This window comes from Podarcis vaucheri (genome assembly GCF_965113315.1).
Source record: "Podarcis vaucheri genome assembly, chromosome: 5".
Taxonomy (NCBI): Eukaryota; Metazoa; Chordata; class Lepidosauria; order Squamata; family Lacertidae; genus Podarcis; species Podarcis vaucheri.
Window position 1 is genome coordinate 89,040,065 of NC_138763.1, and position 17,321 is coordinate 89,057,385.

General features: G+C 44.4%; 1 protein-coding gene across 19 annotated transcripts in view; it reads left to right on the top strand.

Annotated features, from left to right (window-relative positions):
- CAMK2G (calcium/calmodulin dependent protein kinase II gamma) overlaps positions 1–17,321 on the top strand; it is a 162,892-nt gene that overhangs the window by 122,955 nt on the left and 22,616 nt on the right. For 11 of the 19 annotated variants that reach the window (XM_082223598.1, XM_082223587.1, XM_082223601.1 and 8 more), the window contains 2 exons: positions 3,551–3,591; positions 12,932–12,964. In XM_082223598.1, the coding sequence (XP_082079724.1) occupies positions 3,551–3,591; positions 12,932–12,964 (74 nt within the window). The remainder of the gene's footprint in view (positions 1–3,550; positions 3,592–12,931; positions 12,965–17,321) is intronic. The other 8 variants (XM_082223603.1, XM_082223599.1, XM_082223588.1 and 5 more) reach the window with 1 other exon arrangement.

The following is a 17,321-nucleotide window of genomic DNA, read 5'->3' on the forward strand; positions in this document are numbered from 1 at the left end:
AGGCATTTGTGATACCTATCACCTTAAGGTAGCTCCAAGTGCTCTAGAACCATGCAAATACTTCCTTGCTTTCTGTGTGTTGGTGGTGGTGGTGGGGTTATAATTTCTGACAGGGCCAAAAGGAAGCTGCGAGACAGGTAAGGAAGTGCCCTTTCTTGGTTTGTGATTCCCATTGTTTAAAGTAGGCCGTACGTTAGGGTTATGCAGAGCAAAGCCGTAAGTTCTGTGTAACTACGCAGCTTGCTTACTCTTTCACTCTTCTTATATCTTAAACCTTTGTCCTGCATTTTCCCCAGGGATGGAAGCAAATTCCAATAAGAAGCACTGTGTTTTCCTGCTACCTCTCCCTTGGTTCCCACCCCCTCCTCCATATTGTCTTCTGTTCCAGACCAAACTAGAACTCACACATCAGAATTTTGTGGCCTAACTTGGTGTATGTCCACTTTGGGTGTGCCATGTGGTGTACAGTTTCTCTTTTTGCTTTTAACTCTCCTCTTGTTGAGACCTGTTTCGTATGTTCTGCTGGTGGCGTGATAGAACCTGAAACCCACTTCTGCATAACCAAGGCCCACCATGCTGTTTGTTGTTGCAAAGCCAGTGTAAGCAACACATCCCATGGACAGAGCAGCTGGTGTGAAAAGTGCTCACATCAAAGTGGTTTTCCACGGCAGCTATGCTATCCATATTGCAAACGACACAGGCTGTAGTTGAGTAACCACCACCCCACCTCTTTAGCCTGGAAAGACTACTCAGAGAGGAATTTTCTCTCGCGTTTGTCTCTGTATCCAGTACAACTGACCACGTAAGGTGCTGCCTTTCCCCCCAATATGATAACTTCACAGGTGGGGAGAGATCGATATGAAATTTCTGACTCTTTCAGAAATGTGCTTGAGCACTTTGTCATCCAGCACGCAGCAGAGTGGTTGTGCGCTGCAGTTATAAACTGTAAAAAATAAATTCCAAGCATGAAGCATCAGTTTCATACAGTGGAGTCAGGACTAATTACACAAGGGTAAAAAATTGATTTCAGTCCGTGCAGTAGGCCTCATTAGATTCATATAGGTGATGTCTCCTTCACGCTGCCTCCGCTGTTAACTAAGACAGTGAACAGAGTTCCCTCTGTTCATTTGTAGCCCTGAATTTAACACGAAATGTAGAGGAGTTCTTGGAGAAACTTGAGATAGTATGCCTTTGGGGCAAGTGAAACTTCCAAGTGTCTATGAATGCAGTTTATGAGGGTGGTGGTAGCTGGGTCTTTTATTTTTATTTTTTTACTTGTGTATAGAAAGTCAGAAGCTTTTTGTTTCTATATTTTTTTTACTCATGTAAATAGGGAAGCAAAAACGCCTCCATTTTTTTGTTTTGTTCGTTTGTTTTCAAGGTGGGCACAAAGTTTCAGAGGAATTTCAACTTCCATACAAACCTGCCCATATTCAGGATAATCTGGGATTCCAAATTCAGCGAGCAGGAAATCTTAACCCTTCTGATTGGTCAGATTTCCTTAGCCTAATATGTGGGTTGCATAATATTTCTGTTCAAGTCTTGGGTTTAAAACCTCCTTAGGCACGCAATAACTGTGTTGAGTGCAGTTCTGGGCCAAATTTCCATGAGTTACATTTGTTTTATGCAAAACGTGGGCTTTAGGGCGTGCAATGAGCTCCTCTAACAGAAACCCTGCCACCGCCACTACTCAGTGGGCTCTGCAAAGTCTATTTCGTACCTGTTTACAGCCCCAATATGTTCTACCTTGCCACTACATGATCCCAACCAGTTGCATAATGAACACAACGATGTCCCAGTGCTGTATAGCAAATCAGATTTGGCTATGTGATGACATTCACTGGGGATGAATTCCTTCCATAGCCCTTGCTAAAGAGAAAGGGGAGAAGAGGGAACACACGGCTAAGGCAACCAGGTTATATTTCCCTAACTTGCTGTACTAGAATCCTAGATTTGGACGAGACCTCAAAGGCAACACAATCCATTCCACTGCTGATGCAGGAATTTTCTGCTGCAGCACCCGTGACAGGTGACCATCTAGCTTCTATATAAAAATTGCTTTACAAGGAGGGACAAGGAAATGTTCATGAAGCCCACCCCAATTTTAGCCCAACCCATTTTGAAACATGTAGGAGATGCCAAAGAACCCAGAACTTGGCTCTCTTGGGATTTTAAAGCAGAAACGTAACTATGCTTTCATGGTGATTGCAAGGGCTAATATTTCCACACTTTTAGAAATAAAGCGAATGTTCTCTGCCTGCCATTCTCTGCATTGTAAGACTTTGATCCGTGCTGCCGTCCCAGCCACGGAAATTTCACATCATGCTTTCGCCTTGACCCTATTCTTGTACCTTCATGTGGATGTGACCTAAGCAGTTTTTAAGAGGCATTAGCATAAATTTGCAACTCATTTGTCCTACCGTGTCCCTAGAACCCTTCACCAACTGCAGTGTACAGTTTGTGGGGCAGTTCCTTTACGCCAATAGGCACCTGTTGAGTGAATTCGTTGGCCACGAAGTTGCAAGCAAATGCCGCTTTGCTGTTGTAAATGGATATGCTGAGTTGTTGTCCTTGGGCATGTATAGGTGGTCTCATGTGTGCATTGGGGGCTGCCCTGTATCCCTCTGCCACACATGCATCCGCAGTACATGTATACTTGTGTGTGACGTGTTTGTGTGTCTGCAAGCTAGTTGTGCGTTCAGACAAAGGTGACATGGCCTTGCCTTTCTTAAGGCGAAACAGGTAGCCTGAATCTTGCTTATAGTCGTCTCCCTTGAGTTCTCCCACTTGGCAGCTGCCAGTGCTGCCTTGCTTCTGTTCCCCATTCCCTACCGCGGAACGTGAGCCATCTTTTCCTGGTTCTTATTCCACGTGGATTCCCACTGGTAGATTGGATTGGTCAAAGCACTTGGAATTCCCAGGCGTTGACCATGCCCATCAACTATTACTTTTTAATAGGTAATATCTATGCATGAGCCACTTCACAGGCAAAATTTCCTGCATGGAAATCCTACGTGTATTTCGCCATGTGTACATGCAGCAGGAACTTGCAGCTGGTCAAGAAAACTTTTGAATTCATTGCACACAACAAAACTACATGTGAGATTTGCACTTTTAATTTTTTTTAAAAAGTGCTGATGACTTCCGTGGAGAAAGTTTGCCTTGTGTGAAGCAGCCTTAACAACTGTATTCAAGGGGTAACGTTCAGCTTTTGGAATTTAATAGATCCCCCCCCTTTTTTATTGTCACTGTTAACTTTGAATATTGATGGGATGGGGCAAGCAATGAAAGTGAAAGATTTGAAACCAAACCTCAAGAGCTCTCAAGGCCTGTTTTACTAAGCAGTGTCTTTGGTGTGAATACTAGGCAGGTTGCAGAATTTGTTGTTTTGAACAAGCAGGAGCCTGAGATGGATATGGCTTGGCCTTTAAAGCCATCCTAATTAGCAAGGAAAACTTTCTGCTAACACTCCCATAAGACTGAGTTGAAGGGCAAGGGAACAGGCGTTCACAAAATGAAGCTTACTTGTGTCTCTTATTTCTCTCTGCAGCTGCCAAAAGCTTACTGAACAAGAAGTCTGATGGAGTAAAGGTAGGTTTGGGATTTTAGCCCACCCTCTTCCTTTCCAGTTGGTTGGACTGGAAGTGCTGTTCTTGACCAAAGGCCCACAATCATTCCTGCACCAGAAAACAACTGTGCTTCTCCTCCTATGACTGTCTTCACCACTTTCTCACCTCAGTTCTGCTGTTTACTGTGCCATTGAACTTTCTTTCTCTCCTAAGCCAGGGTTGTGTAAAAGATAGACTGGGATCTGGTGGCAGATCTCTGGGTGATTCTGCTAGGGTTTCTGACTCCCGACTGTTTAAATATAGCAACACAAAATGAGTTCCAACCCAAAATAGGGGACTGAGAAGAGACAAGCTAAATAGAGGGTATGTGTGAAAGTACTGTAACAGGTTATTTCCTGTTACTGAAAATAAATTCCTAGGCTCAGAATATGCTCAGAGGCACTCTCGTTCTTTAATTCTGCCTGCTATGTCTTTTGCTTTGGTTGGTGGATCTTTGGGTTCATAATAATAATAATAATAATAATAATAATAATAATAATAATAATAATAATAATATCTGGCAAGTCTGAAGTCTTCCCAGCCCTGCTCTACAGCTTCTGGAATTGATGTATGAGTGAGTTTATGTTTAAATATATAAATTAAAGTGGTATCAAAGATTTCAAATGCTATGAATTCACCATGTCTCATTGTGGAGCTTAAAAAGAAGATGATGGTGATGTTGACATATTGGAAAATAAGAATCCATAAAATGAGATTGGTAAAGCGTTAGGACCCAGTACGTAATCCAGTTTCTGTAGTTGATCAGGGTTTTGTTGAGAATGCATATACATTTTATTTATTAATTACTTTTATAAAAAATGTTTATAAGCCACCAATTCATAAGGGAAATGTCAAAGTGGTTCGCAACAACTGTACATAAAACCATACCATAAAAACCATACAAAAAAAGTTAAAATCAGATTACTGTTGTGGAAATGTGTGTTCTTATTTGTCTGCATAAGCCTAATGGGATAGGAAAGTTTTCAGCAGGTGCTTCAAAGTTGAAACAGGAGAAGCCCGCTGAATTCTACTAGCAGAGTATTCCACAGGACAGGGCTGACTCTAAAGGCTTGGTTCCTTGTTGTCAAATAATCCTTGCCAACTCAGAGAACAACCAGCAACATCGCTGGCAGATGATCCTAGTGATCAAGCTGGAATGTAAGGGGTCAGGCAGTCGCTGAGCTACCCAGGATCTAATCTGTTCAGGGCTTCATAAATTAATACAAGATTTCATATTTTTCTCTACAACGAAGGACGAGAAGAATTCCTCCTGCATGTTTGTTTTTAATTAAGGCTTCTATTATTTTCGAAGCAGCTGTTAGATTTTCTGAACCTTGCACTCATCAGATCAGTGGTCAGCACAAAAGAGGAGCCAACCAAATACAGAAATTAGCTTTACAGAACCATCTTCCTTTTGGGGGGGGCGCAGGGAAGTGAAGTTCCATTTTCTTTGGGGATAGATGTCTCCCATTGCCCTGAACCTCTGACCCCCAAAGCTCCTTGCATGTGTGTGAAGAAGTCCGCCCTAACTGTACATGTTTTGCACATGTTTCCCAATTTTGACTCTATCCTGCTACCGCTAAATAGGCAGCGTTTTCTTCATTTCATCTCCACAGCTCATATGTAAGATACAGGAGCGTTGCTCCTGTTCCATACAAAGTGAAAAACATCACCCTAAAATGATACCCCTGGGATGTTCTAATGAATTCTTGACTATTGATTAATCTCTCCGTTTGCTTTTCCTGTGAGTATTTGTGTTGGCTGCAAGGAATTGTGGTTGTGCTTATCTCACAACAAGTGCAGCAAATGAACTGCTTTCATTGGGATAATTAGTTTTTCTGTGGAATTTACCGTCCTGAATGCTGTTTCCAAATTAATTTCAGCCTTTTCCCCCTATAATCTCTGCTGGTAGTTTTAGCTCCTGCTGGGGAAATAGGCAGGGAGATAGAATAGGATAAAGCTCCATAGTAATGAGGAGATAATTTAATGGTGTGATGTGCTGTTCTAGGGAGGAAACTAGATGTTCACGGGTGTGATTTCTCTTAGAATTCCATTAATTGAGAGCCAGTGTGGTGTAGTGGTTAAGAGCGGTAGTCACGTAATCTGGGTAACCGGGTTCGCGTCTCCGCTCCTCCACATGCAGCTGCTGGGTGACCTTGGGCCAGTCACACTTCTGTGAAGTCTCTCAGCCCCACTCACCTCACAGAGTGTTTGTTGTGGGGGAGGAAGGGAAAGGAGATTGTTAGCCGCTTTGAGACTCCTGAAGGGGAGTGAAAGGCGGGATATCAAATCCAAACTCTTCTTCTTCTCTAATTTTCCTTTGTCTGTGGATTTCTTTGTTGTTCAGCTAGGACTCTGGGCTATGTGCTATCAATCTAGGCGTAGGCACTGTCCAAAATAACGTATTGCTTAGAAGCTACAGTGGTGCCCCGCAAGATGAATGCCTCGCAAGACGGAAAACTCGCTAGACAAAAGAGTTTTCCGTTTTGGAGGTGCTTCGCAAAACGAATCTCCTATGGGCTTGCTTCGCAAGATGAAAATGTCTTGCGAGTTCCTGCGGGGGTTCCCCCCCCCCTTTTCTAAGCTGCTAAGACGCTTATCAGCTGATCCGATAAGCCGCTAATAGCGCTAATCCGCTAATCTGTCAATGGGCTTGCTTCACAAGACGAAAAAACCGCTAGACGAAGAGAATCACAGAACGGATTCTTTTCGTCTTGCAAGGCACCACTGTACTGCCATATCTTGGAAACCCAGGAACTGAACACAACAGATAACTTACTAACAGGGTCTGTTCTACATGTTGCTAATCCTGTTCTTGTGAATAAGTTTACCCCATTAACTTATTTATCCTGGCTTGTTGCAATACTTCAGATGAACTAGAGAGAAGTGTGTGTGCTTTTGGCAAATTCTTTTCAGCTCTTGTAGAAATTTACTCTTCATCCTGTATAGTTGCAGAGAAAGCAAAGTAGCTAGTTTTACTCACAATCTATTATTTCTGCTTTCTTCCATAAGTCTATACTGGGCAGCTTAAAAAGTAACTTACCATGGAAGCCAACACTTGTTGAGCAAGGGGTGAGAAAACCTGCCTCAGATGCGCTGGAAATGACAACCTAGAAATTCGAGTTTTAAAATGTCATATTGGAAAGGATGTGTGAGCTGGTGTTGCACAGCAGCTAAGAGACTGGGTCATGAATCAATATGATATCAATCTGAATTGATGCATCCACTATGAACACATCACATGACTTTAGTCAAGCTGCTTTCAGCTTCAGGATAATGCCAATTAATTCAACATGGTTGTTGTAAGGATTGTAACAGGAGAATTTGTACGAAGCACTCTGAACATCTGAAAGCAACATATTAAACTATTATTGCATGTTTATAAACATTGTGCAATATACAGAATTGTGTTGTCGTTGCTTTTAATAATAATCAAAGAAGGGGAAAACAGTTAATTCGCCCTATTTGAGGATAAACGGGGGAAAGCAGTGGTTTTCTCTCAAGTGCGGATAGGACACACTGGCAGATGGGATGGCTTCTCCTCCAGGGTTGAAATTCATGACATCATCCAGAAGGAGGGGGCTCCTGCTTACCCAGACTAGCCTCGCCTCAGTGACAGAAGTCAAGGTGTGGAGAGCTTGCATGCAGGTGGCACTGTGGTCTAAACCACTGAGCCTCATGGGCAGGGGTCAGCAACCTTTTTCAGCCGTGGGCCGGTCCACCATCGCTCAGACCATGTGGTGGGCCGGACTATATTTTGAAAAAAATAATAATGGACAAATTCCTATGCCCCCACAAATAACCCAGAGGTGCATTTTAAATAAAAGCACAAATTCTACTAATGTAAAAACATGCTGATTTCCGGGCTGTCTGGGGGCCAGATTGAGAAGGCGATTGGGCTGCATCCGGCCCCTGGGCCGTAGGTTGCCTACCCCTGCTCCTGGGCTTGCCAATCAGAAGATTGGCAGTTCGAATGCCCGCGATGGGGTGAGCTCCTGTTGCTCTGTCCCAGCTCCTGCCAACCTGGCAGTTTGAAAGCATGCCAGTGCAAGTAGATAAATAGGTACTGCTGCAGTGGCAAGGTAAACGTCGTTGCTGTGCACTCTGGTTTCCGTCTGTTGCACCAGAAGCTGTTTAGTCATGCTGGCCACATGACCCGGAAAGCTGTCAGTGGACAAACGCCAGCTCCCTCGGCCTGAAAGAGAGATGAGCTCCGCAACCCCATAGTTGCCTTTGACTGGACTTAACCGTCCAGGGGTCCTTTACCTTTTTTTACCCTTTTAGGGTGTTCAGGTGCGTGCACATGAATCATCCCACAGAATGTGCAGAGGAAGAATTTTGTTGCTTAAATTCATTCACTTTGCGGTGGAATTTGGGCAGTCTGCCTCACTTTTAGTTGGTTTGGAGTCATGCACCCACACGAGAGACTCGTTGACTCTTTGGGTATTACCTCTGTTCTGTATTGTGGTGTTTTGCTTTAAACTGTTGTGGTTGGCAGCCTTCTCAGATATATAGTTGGTTACTTTTCTTGAAATTGTGTTCTGCATGGAGGGGTCTTCTTCTGGCACTGCTATAGCATGGTTGAGGCAAACAGGAGCCAACTCTTCCTGGACGATGTCATCAGTTTTTATCCTGCCTGCTCCTAGGCGGAGCCATCCCAATTGTCAGACTAAACTCCTTCCACTAGGAAGAATTAGAATTTACAGGTAAGTGACAAAAACCCACTTTTTCATTTCTACGAAAGCCAGTTTAGGGTAAATAATCCCTTGACTATAAGAGCAGTTCAGCCAATGAGACGTGATTCCTAGGGATGTATAGGAATCTCCTTCCTCAACGGAACATGATTTTCTGTGCTTCCTAAGTAATGGTAGTTCAGTCATGGTGGTGTTTTATTTCATTTGTATCCCATCCTCTCTGTAAGCTGGGCAATGTGTAGTATTTTATTCTTGAAACTAGCCCATGAAGTAGGTTCAGTTGATAGGTGGTAACTGGGCCTAAGAGGAGCTTTGTGCGTGACTCGGAAAATGAAGCCAGGGTTTCCCTACCATCCTGTCCACTATGTCATCCCTGAACTGCTGAAACTCGAATCTTGTGGTCAGTCTGGACATCCAGAAGGATGTGAATAAGCTGGAAAGGGAATCAGAGGAGGGTGAACAAATCAATTGAGGAGCTGCTTAGTAAGAACATTATTGGGGTTTTTTATGTTTTACAAGACTACAGAAGATAAAACGGGTAGTCGATTTAAATCTCTGCATCAAGGGAGGGGATTAGCGTAAATGTTAGGGAGAAAGCAGCTCTGCAATGACTTTCTGAGGCCTTTTCGAATAAAAGCTAAGGCTAAGGGGATCGTTTCGATATGGGAGATCTGTGTTGAGTCAGGGGATTAAATCAGGAAACACTGGGTTCTAGAACCCCTATATTTGTTAAGGAGAAACAGATGTAGTAAGGGTTTGCATTATTTACATTTTTTTTTTTTTTGCTGAAATCATTGTAGTCTACCAGTAGTCTACCATTGTAGTCTACCAGTGTGTCTTCAAAGTTACAAAGAGAGCAAATGCAGGATGCTTAAACAGTGAAGGTGTAATAAATAAATAAATAAATAAATAAATAAATAAATTGTATAATAATTGTTGTGATGGAGCTGGATTCTGATAAACCTTCCAATTTGATGTCGGAAGGGAGCTGTCGGAATGTTTGCACACAAGCTTCTCTGAGGGAAGGGGAGATTGTCTGCCTACAATTAAACCTCACAAAGGCCGAAGTGCCAGAAGGAAGCCTGTGTGGCAAGCTGAGAGCCAGGAGGAGGTCCCAGGAAATAGGGAAGCTAAGAGACAGGGAACCCAGTCAAGTTAACTGAAGTAAGTGTGCACTGAACTGAGAAAGAGGAACCTGCATGTGGAGCAGAAGTCAGAAAATGGGTGGTGGAGAAGGAGATGAGGCAATGTCAACTCCTGACTTGAACTAGCTAGGCAGTTCCCAAAACCCACACTCAAAATCTCTTAAACTGCCATTATTAAGTGTAAAGCATTTGAAGTGTTTTCTGGCACTGTGCAGAGATGGAAAAGCAAAACGAAACTCTAACCACAGACTCAAATCCAATAGACTTCATGCAAAAGGAAAAAGTGACGGGCTGGGAAGAAGAAAATGATAAAATTCGGACACGAATTCTTCACAAAGTTGCATAAATAGTTCATGATTGGGTGGAGTGGTCTCTAAGAGAGACTTTTCTGTGGGATGGGGAACAAAGTGCCGTTGGTCCCTGCCAATCCACTGGAGCGGGTTCTGCTGTCTCCTCTTCCTTCTCCCCTTGTTCTGTGATTATTTGTGCTAGTGTAATGGGTTTGTCACACTGAAGCTATTTGCTCTGCTTTTCCTTAACTGCCCGCAATAAGGCAATGCTTGAGAAGACCTACTATGGCATGCCTTGAGAAACTCCGCTTTAAAAGGGCTCGTAGGTTTGAACTCTTGCATGGCTTTGTATTCTACCTTGACAATACACTTGCAGTTCTGAGAAGACGTTTCATGTCACAAAGATGTTCTCAGTGTCCTCGGGTAGGGTTGGGCAATACCTGGTTTTCAACATCGCAATATATCACCAGCTAAACATCGTGATATACTGATATATCATGATGTCTGAAATAAGGAGCTATGTAGAGGAATTGGCTGGCTTCACGGTTTTTCTCGCATCGTGATTTTTGCATCACACACACACACACACACACACACACACACACACAAACTAGGCAAGGTATCGGTACATCGTCCAAATCCAGTTTGAAGTTCGCATTGTGGTAACGATTTCATACTATTCAGCATGGTGATATATCACGAATCCTGATGTGTGTGTGTGCTATGTAAAAAATCACAATGTGGGAAAAACCATGATCATCGCTTGCCTCGTGATTCCTTCTGCCCCTGTTGCTCTGTACTATAAAGTAACAGTTGTAACAATATGTTAAAGGTAAGAAAAAATGTATCAGTTTTAGACCCCTAAGTAGCAGCAGTTTTCAGGACGTTACTCCATTCACTTCTACATAATTACATCCTTGTTTCAGACACCATGATATAATCGGTATATCACAATGTTTAGCTGGTGATATATTGTGATGTTGAAAGCCAGTCGCCGTTCAGCCTTAACGCACATCATGATTCACGATACATTACCAGGTCAAAAATTATGAAACCGATTATCATGATACGGAATGCAAAACCGGTTTTGGATAATATATCAATATATTGCCTTAGGCACAAGCTGTGTTAAGAACAAGACTGCAGTGCATACAGTTTATGGCCCCATCCAGCTTTGGTGCAATGCCTGGGTTGAGACCATCCAAACAATTAATTAATTGATGCTTTGTTCAATAGAAGTCCACTCTCCCCATGCTTACATAGCAAGTAGGTTATTATAAGGCAAAACCACAACAAATAATGATAAAATCTACCACAAAAAAATAAACAGACTAAGCCCCATTGGAAATCAATGGGACTTCTGAGTAGACATGCATAGGATTGTGTATGTAAACCTTTTAGTAGCAGCAGCAGTCATCAGGCAGTATAATAATAATAATAATTTATTATTTGTACCCCGCCCATCTGGCTGGGTTTCCCCAGCCACTCTGGGCGGCTTCCATAGAAACCAAAAACACACTAAAATATCACAGATTAAAAACTTCCCTGAACAGGGCTGCCTTAAGATGTCTTCTGAATGTCAGGTAGTTATTTATTGTTTTGACATCTGATGGGAGGGCGTTTCACAGGGCGGGCGCCACTACCGAGAAGGCCCTCTTCCTGGTTCCCTGTAGCTTTGCTTCTTGCAATGAGGGAATCCCCTCATTGCATCCCCACACACCACGATCCTGCTTTTTGAAATGCGTGTGTAATTGCTGAAACACAATTAATATGATGTGCAATTCAGTGGGCATTGTGTGGGTTTCTCTGCAGAGTCAGAACACATATCTACATGCCCCCAGAAGGTTGTATAACAGGCAGCTGGGAAAGGGAATTATCTCAGTTTCTTTATTGGTCCGGAGGGAGGGAGCAGGGGCTGAGAGTAGGATTTCTAAACAAGACTGTGGCTGGTGCCCCATGTGGGTAATAATTGTTGCCAGAAAGGAAAGAGGAAACACAATCTGGGTGGATTGCTTAAGCAGTAAGCATGGTGCAATGCTAATCATGCTTCTTTCCTGCAATCTCTGGCTTTCCTCATCATCTTCTCTTGCCCATCAATCATTGCAGGCTGGTACTTAATCTTACTCCCCTGCCAACGTACCTGGGAAGTGCCTTGCACATTCTCAGCCATGCTTGTTTTATGCTTCATTATTTTCTCTCGAATTGTTTCAGAAAATGCCACGTTTCTCTCTTGTTGGGGTTAGGCAGAAAAGGGGCTCGTAAACTCTCTGGTCTCACTCGATGAAACCTAGTTGTTTCCATTCACACAGACACCTCCTGTTGAGCGTGCCTATGTGCCTTTTTCTCTGTGCGCCTGTTGGAGCACACACTTGACATCTTCTTGTCTGACCCATCGTACATCTGTGCGGAAGTGTCTCTGATCTAGTTTCTTCTTTTCTGTGCAAGTTCCCAGGGCTGTGCTCTGTGAGAGAGTGACATGTGCCTTGACAAGAATCAAAAGGGTGGGGCGTTATTACATACTCAGTCAGTCTCTTTGGCTCGTCCTGAAAACTATTTCTATGGGCAGGGTGCTGAAATGCTCCTTTCTCTGGAAGATCCCAAGCATGCTTTCTGGCTCTGTGGGTGCATTTGTGCATACCTTGGAATTGCAGCTGTAATTGTCATTGTAAGCCACCTTCCCAGCACAGGCGAATTAAACATTCTTTATTTGTGTGAGGAAATAGATGCTTGCCACCTGACCAGATGAGGGCAGTTTTGAACAGAAAGACCAAGGCTAAGGGGTTGAAACACCAGTTGTCCATTGCCCTTTGTTACCATATTGAATAGGCGGTTCAGAAGTGTGATTTCTTTGGATGGAAACTGTGTGTGGTTTACGGGGAAACTTTCCTCTCCTTTGCTAGATTGGGAATATTTTGAGAAGAACATATTGCCGGTTTCCGTTTCTCCCATGTCACATTGGCTGCATTTTTTGGTTCTTCTTTTGTTTTACTTCTTGCTGAGTTTGGAATGCCTTGTCGCCAGGTTGATGATCTCTGCCTTCCATGTGCCCAGATGTTTGTGCCATCTTGATCCTTTCTTGGAGGAGCATGATTGGCAGCAGGGTCTGTGCTGACACACAAGTGCCAACATTTTCTCTGCTTCTCTTCTCATCTCTTTGTTTCCTTCTTTTTTCCTCCTCTCAATGGTGTGTCCAGAAAAGGAAGTCAAGCTCCAGCGTGCATTTGATGGTGAGCACCTCCCATAAAACTGCCTGTGACCCTGTGCAATCACCATTCTCATGCCATGCACGTCCAGCTTGTGCTCATCACCCCCTTCACATAGCATGTCTGGGCAAGGGGCGGGCTGGGGCTGGGGCCAGTGGGAAGGGGAGACATCTCGCACTTCAAAAGGTCCATGTTCTCACGGAAAAGATCATGCTGTAGACGAGGCCCTTGGTAAGGGTTTGACTTGGTTACGAAAGTTGGGCACCTTAAATTCAGCTTTTGATATTGAGTGAACAGTCTCCCAAGCTGGATCAGCTGTCTGCATAGCCTTACCCTGGCCAAGAAGAGCATGGTCTCTGCACTCTCGTCCGGGCATGGAACCTTGGGTATTTCATTGCAGAAGTGCTGAAATGGACACAGGAGTCGGCATTGCACTGCGCTAGCGCTACCTTCCTGGGTGGTGAGCAGCCTTGCAGTGCAGAACAAACAGCCTTTTCCTTGTGTCCTGGGTGAAAAGTTTGGGCGCAGCACCATGGTGTGGCTCACACCCGTCATTAACTTCCTGTTCCCTCCCAGAATTCTGTCCCTAAGACCCTCTTCCGTTACACAGTTGTTTTCCCATCTCCTCCCTTCAGTGCTCCTCCCGCACCAAAAAAATTCCAAAAGTATATGGTTGGCATTAATGCCAAAATGAGTTGGCATTAATCACATATCTGACAACTGTTCCCATTCATTTCCCCCTTCATAATGAATGTGTATATTCCCTGGGATGTGTTGGATATATAATGCAACCAAATGTCAAAAGAAGTAAGTCTCGTTCTATGTCGCTCGTAATATGAAGCTCTCGCTTCCTTCAAGCAAAATTCTGGTGACATCAGCATCCCTCTCCTAGCTTTCCTTAGGGATTGCTTTGGGCATCCTTTGGGAAAGGTAGTGGCTGAGCCAAATGGCTTTAGATTTCCTTCAGGGGGGAAGAGTTCCTGCACTCTCAGCAGCTCCATCTATGGACAAGAAACAGAGTCTAGGTAAAGCTCTTGCAATGCTCACCTCCTCAGGTTTTAATTTTAGGGTTGTCGTCCCCCGCCCCCCCCCCCACCAGAGCCTCCTCTTTCTCACTTCCCTGTAAATGAAAGTCAGCTTACAAGGAGGGTGGGGGGTTTTAAGTACTGCCGCTACACTTCCAGCCAAGATTTTACCTTCAGGACCAAAGCTGCGCATAACTCAGAGCAACATATAACACAGAGCAAGAGCAACCATGAGGCAGACAGAGGGCAGTGTTATAGTCTGTCGCATTGCAGTACCTGCAGAATGTGCCATGATGATGATGATGATGATGATGATGATGATGATGATGATTTTATTATTTATACCCCGCCCATCTAGCTGGGTTTCCCCAGCCACTCTGGGTGGCTTACAGAATATATAAAACAGAATGAAGCATCAAACATTAAAAACTTCCCTAAACAGGGCTGCCTTCAGATGTCTTCTAAAAGTCAGATACTTGTTTATTTCCTTGACATCTGATGGGAGGGCGTTCCACAGGGCGGGCACCACTACCGAGAAGGCTCTCTGCCTGGTTCCCTGTAGCCTTGCTTCTTGCAGTGAGGGAACCAGCAGAAGACCCTTGGAGGAGGACCTCAGTGTCCGGGCTGATTGATGGGGGTGGAGATGCTCCTTCAGGTATACTGAGCCGAGGCCGTTTAGGACTTTAAAGGTTGGCACCAACCTTACCACGATCACCACCACCACCCAGTTCAGGGCAAGGAAGAAACAGCATCACAACCTACCTAACAGAATGGTCCTAGCTATTTTCCAAGGTGAGCAAAAGGATGCTGCTCCATGCTCCCCCCCTCAGCAGAGATTACCAGCTAGAGTAACACTCATTGGAGTCAGTAGACTAGTGGTTGGCCTCAATGTTAACTTTCTGCCGTGTGAGGCTTTCTACATTTGGCAGGGAGATCCTCACCATTTGGCCTAAGGGTTTTGTTATCATTCCAAAACAAGACACATGTACTTGCTCCCAGTCGCCTCATTAGTCGCATCAAGGTGGGATATCTGGTGATAGCCTAGGCATCTGACACAGCAGGATGACTCCTGGAGAATCCAGGTGGTCTCTTCATCAACAGGTTTTTTGCTTGCTACTATAAAGTACCAGCAGGGGACGCGGGTGGCGCTGTGGGTAAAAGCCTCAGCGCCTAGGACTTGCCGATCGAAAGGTCGGCGGTTCGAATCCCCGCGGCGGGGTGCGCTCCCGTTGTTCGGTCCCAGCGCCTGCCAACCTAGCAGTTCGAAAGCACCCCCGGGTGCATGTAGATAAATAGGTACCGCTTTATAGCGGGAAGGTAAACGGCGTTTCCGTGTGCTGCGCTGGTGCTGGCTCGCCAGAGCAGCGATGTCACGCTGGCCACGTGACCCGGAAGTGTCTCCGGACAGCGCTGGCCCCTGGCCTCTTTGAGTGAGATGGGCGCACAACCCCAGAGTCTGTCAAGACTGGCCCGTACGGGCAGGGGTACCTTTACCTTTTTATAAAGTACCAGCAGCAGAGCTGGCCATGTCGCCATTGAATGCTCAGCTGGAGAAGTTCATGGTAAAGCATCAATGCAAGTACACCATAGGAACAAATGGCCTTGATGCAAGGTGACAGCTTGCTTATACCTCCTGAACCCCTTAGTTAGTATTTCAGATGACGCAAGAACAGGAGGTGGACATTGTTCCTAGTGGCCCCTGCCCTCTGTAACAGCAAAATTAAAATTCTGTATATCGTGATAACTGGACCACAGTTTCCCTCCATGTGTGGGCTAAACGCTCTCAAGGTCATGTTCTCTATAGGAAACCACTCTCTTCCGCCTTGCTCATTATCAGCAGGGCCCAGCTTCTGTGTTTCCAGTTGCTGCATTGGGGAGATGGTAAATCAGCGTATGAACGAACACTTTGCCTGCCTGCCACTATTTCAGTTGTGTATGCTAGTTGCTGTCAAGGCAGACAACTAGCTGCCCTCTCCCGTGTCTGTTATTAGCAGGTTTAATGTGAAGATCCACTTTCTCTTGTGAATTCTCCGCGTAACCTCTATGTATGTATTTGACCTGTCTTCACTCTCTGATTTGGAATACTGCTACTACTGATTTCCAATGCATTCAGCACAATCCTATGCTCACTAACCTGGGAGTAAGCCTCACTGAACACAGCGGAGCTTACTTTCAAGTAAACATGCGTAAGGTAGCTCAGGAGACGTTCCCTTCTGCATCCCTTTGTGAGAGTCAAAGATGTGGCAAAGACACCACAAGGTGCATATGGTGAGTGCTTTTCTTGGCCACACCATTGCTTAATGAGATTTTGGGTTTACTTTGTTGGGGTGCGGTTCTTCATTATAAAACAGGATTGGGTTTCCCAGCTTGGGAGCCGTATTCCTTTTCAGGTGGAGCCAGAAGCAACAAATAGTGGAAGCAACGGATGGGTGTATTACCTTTTTGTATAGTAGGCTGTGTTCCAGTCAGTCAGTCAGATGTCAAAGGCTTCTGAACCCCCATAATAAATGCATCCCTCAACCCAGAGGGCACAGAGTGCAGTGGATGAGGGGTTTGCCCTGGGGAGAGTATAGAGAAGCCCAGTGGACTTCATTCACTGCCTCACAGGACCTTAGGTTCTCCACCCCTGTTTTAAAGTATTAAAAATAATCTTCAATAGGAGTGAAGGAATGGGTTTGAAGATTATTTTTAATACTTTAAAACAGGGAATTCAGGAATTCCTTCAGGAGCAGAGTGGGTCCCCCCCCCCAATGAATAGATTTGTTTACTTATTTATTTATTTTAAAAATCTTCATTTGGGACCTATCCCGCATTAAATACCAGAATTCTTAAAGAAAAGAGAGTGTGAGAGGTGCTTGCAGCATAGCAAGGAAGAAAACCAGCAGCATCCTAAGTGTGAGAATCAAGTCTTAATTCACAAAGACTTGTGTTTTTATGAAAAGTAATGAGGCAGCAAGAACGTTTGCTACAGGTTTTATTTGTAACCATTATATTTGCTGTGATGTGCACATTGTCCCATGTGGTGGAAGGTACAGAAACACACGTGTTACTTTCTGTTTTTAATTTCTATCTTGAAGGGCCTAGCTGGTGCAAATGAACCTATTTTGAAACCCAGTTTTACACTTGCTTTGTCTTCCTCTTTTTATCATGGGTTATGGGGGAGAAATCGAGAACTGGATTAAGCAAAGCAGAACTGTTTCCCCGTGTAGGATTGCAGCAACGAGGGGATCTGGAGCAGACATACAACCTCCCCTCCAACTTGGGAGGCATCTCTTGACCTCCCTAGGGAGGGGTTCATAGATCTCATGGACCTTTTAGAACTTGAAAACCTCTAGCACACATAGCATAGCGAACAG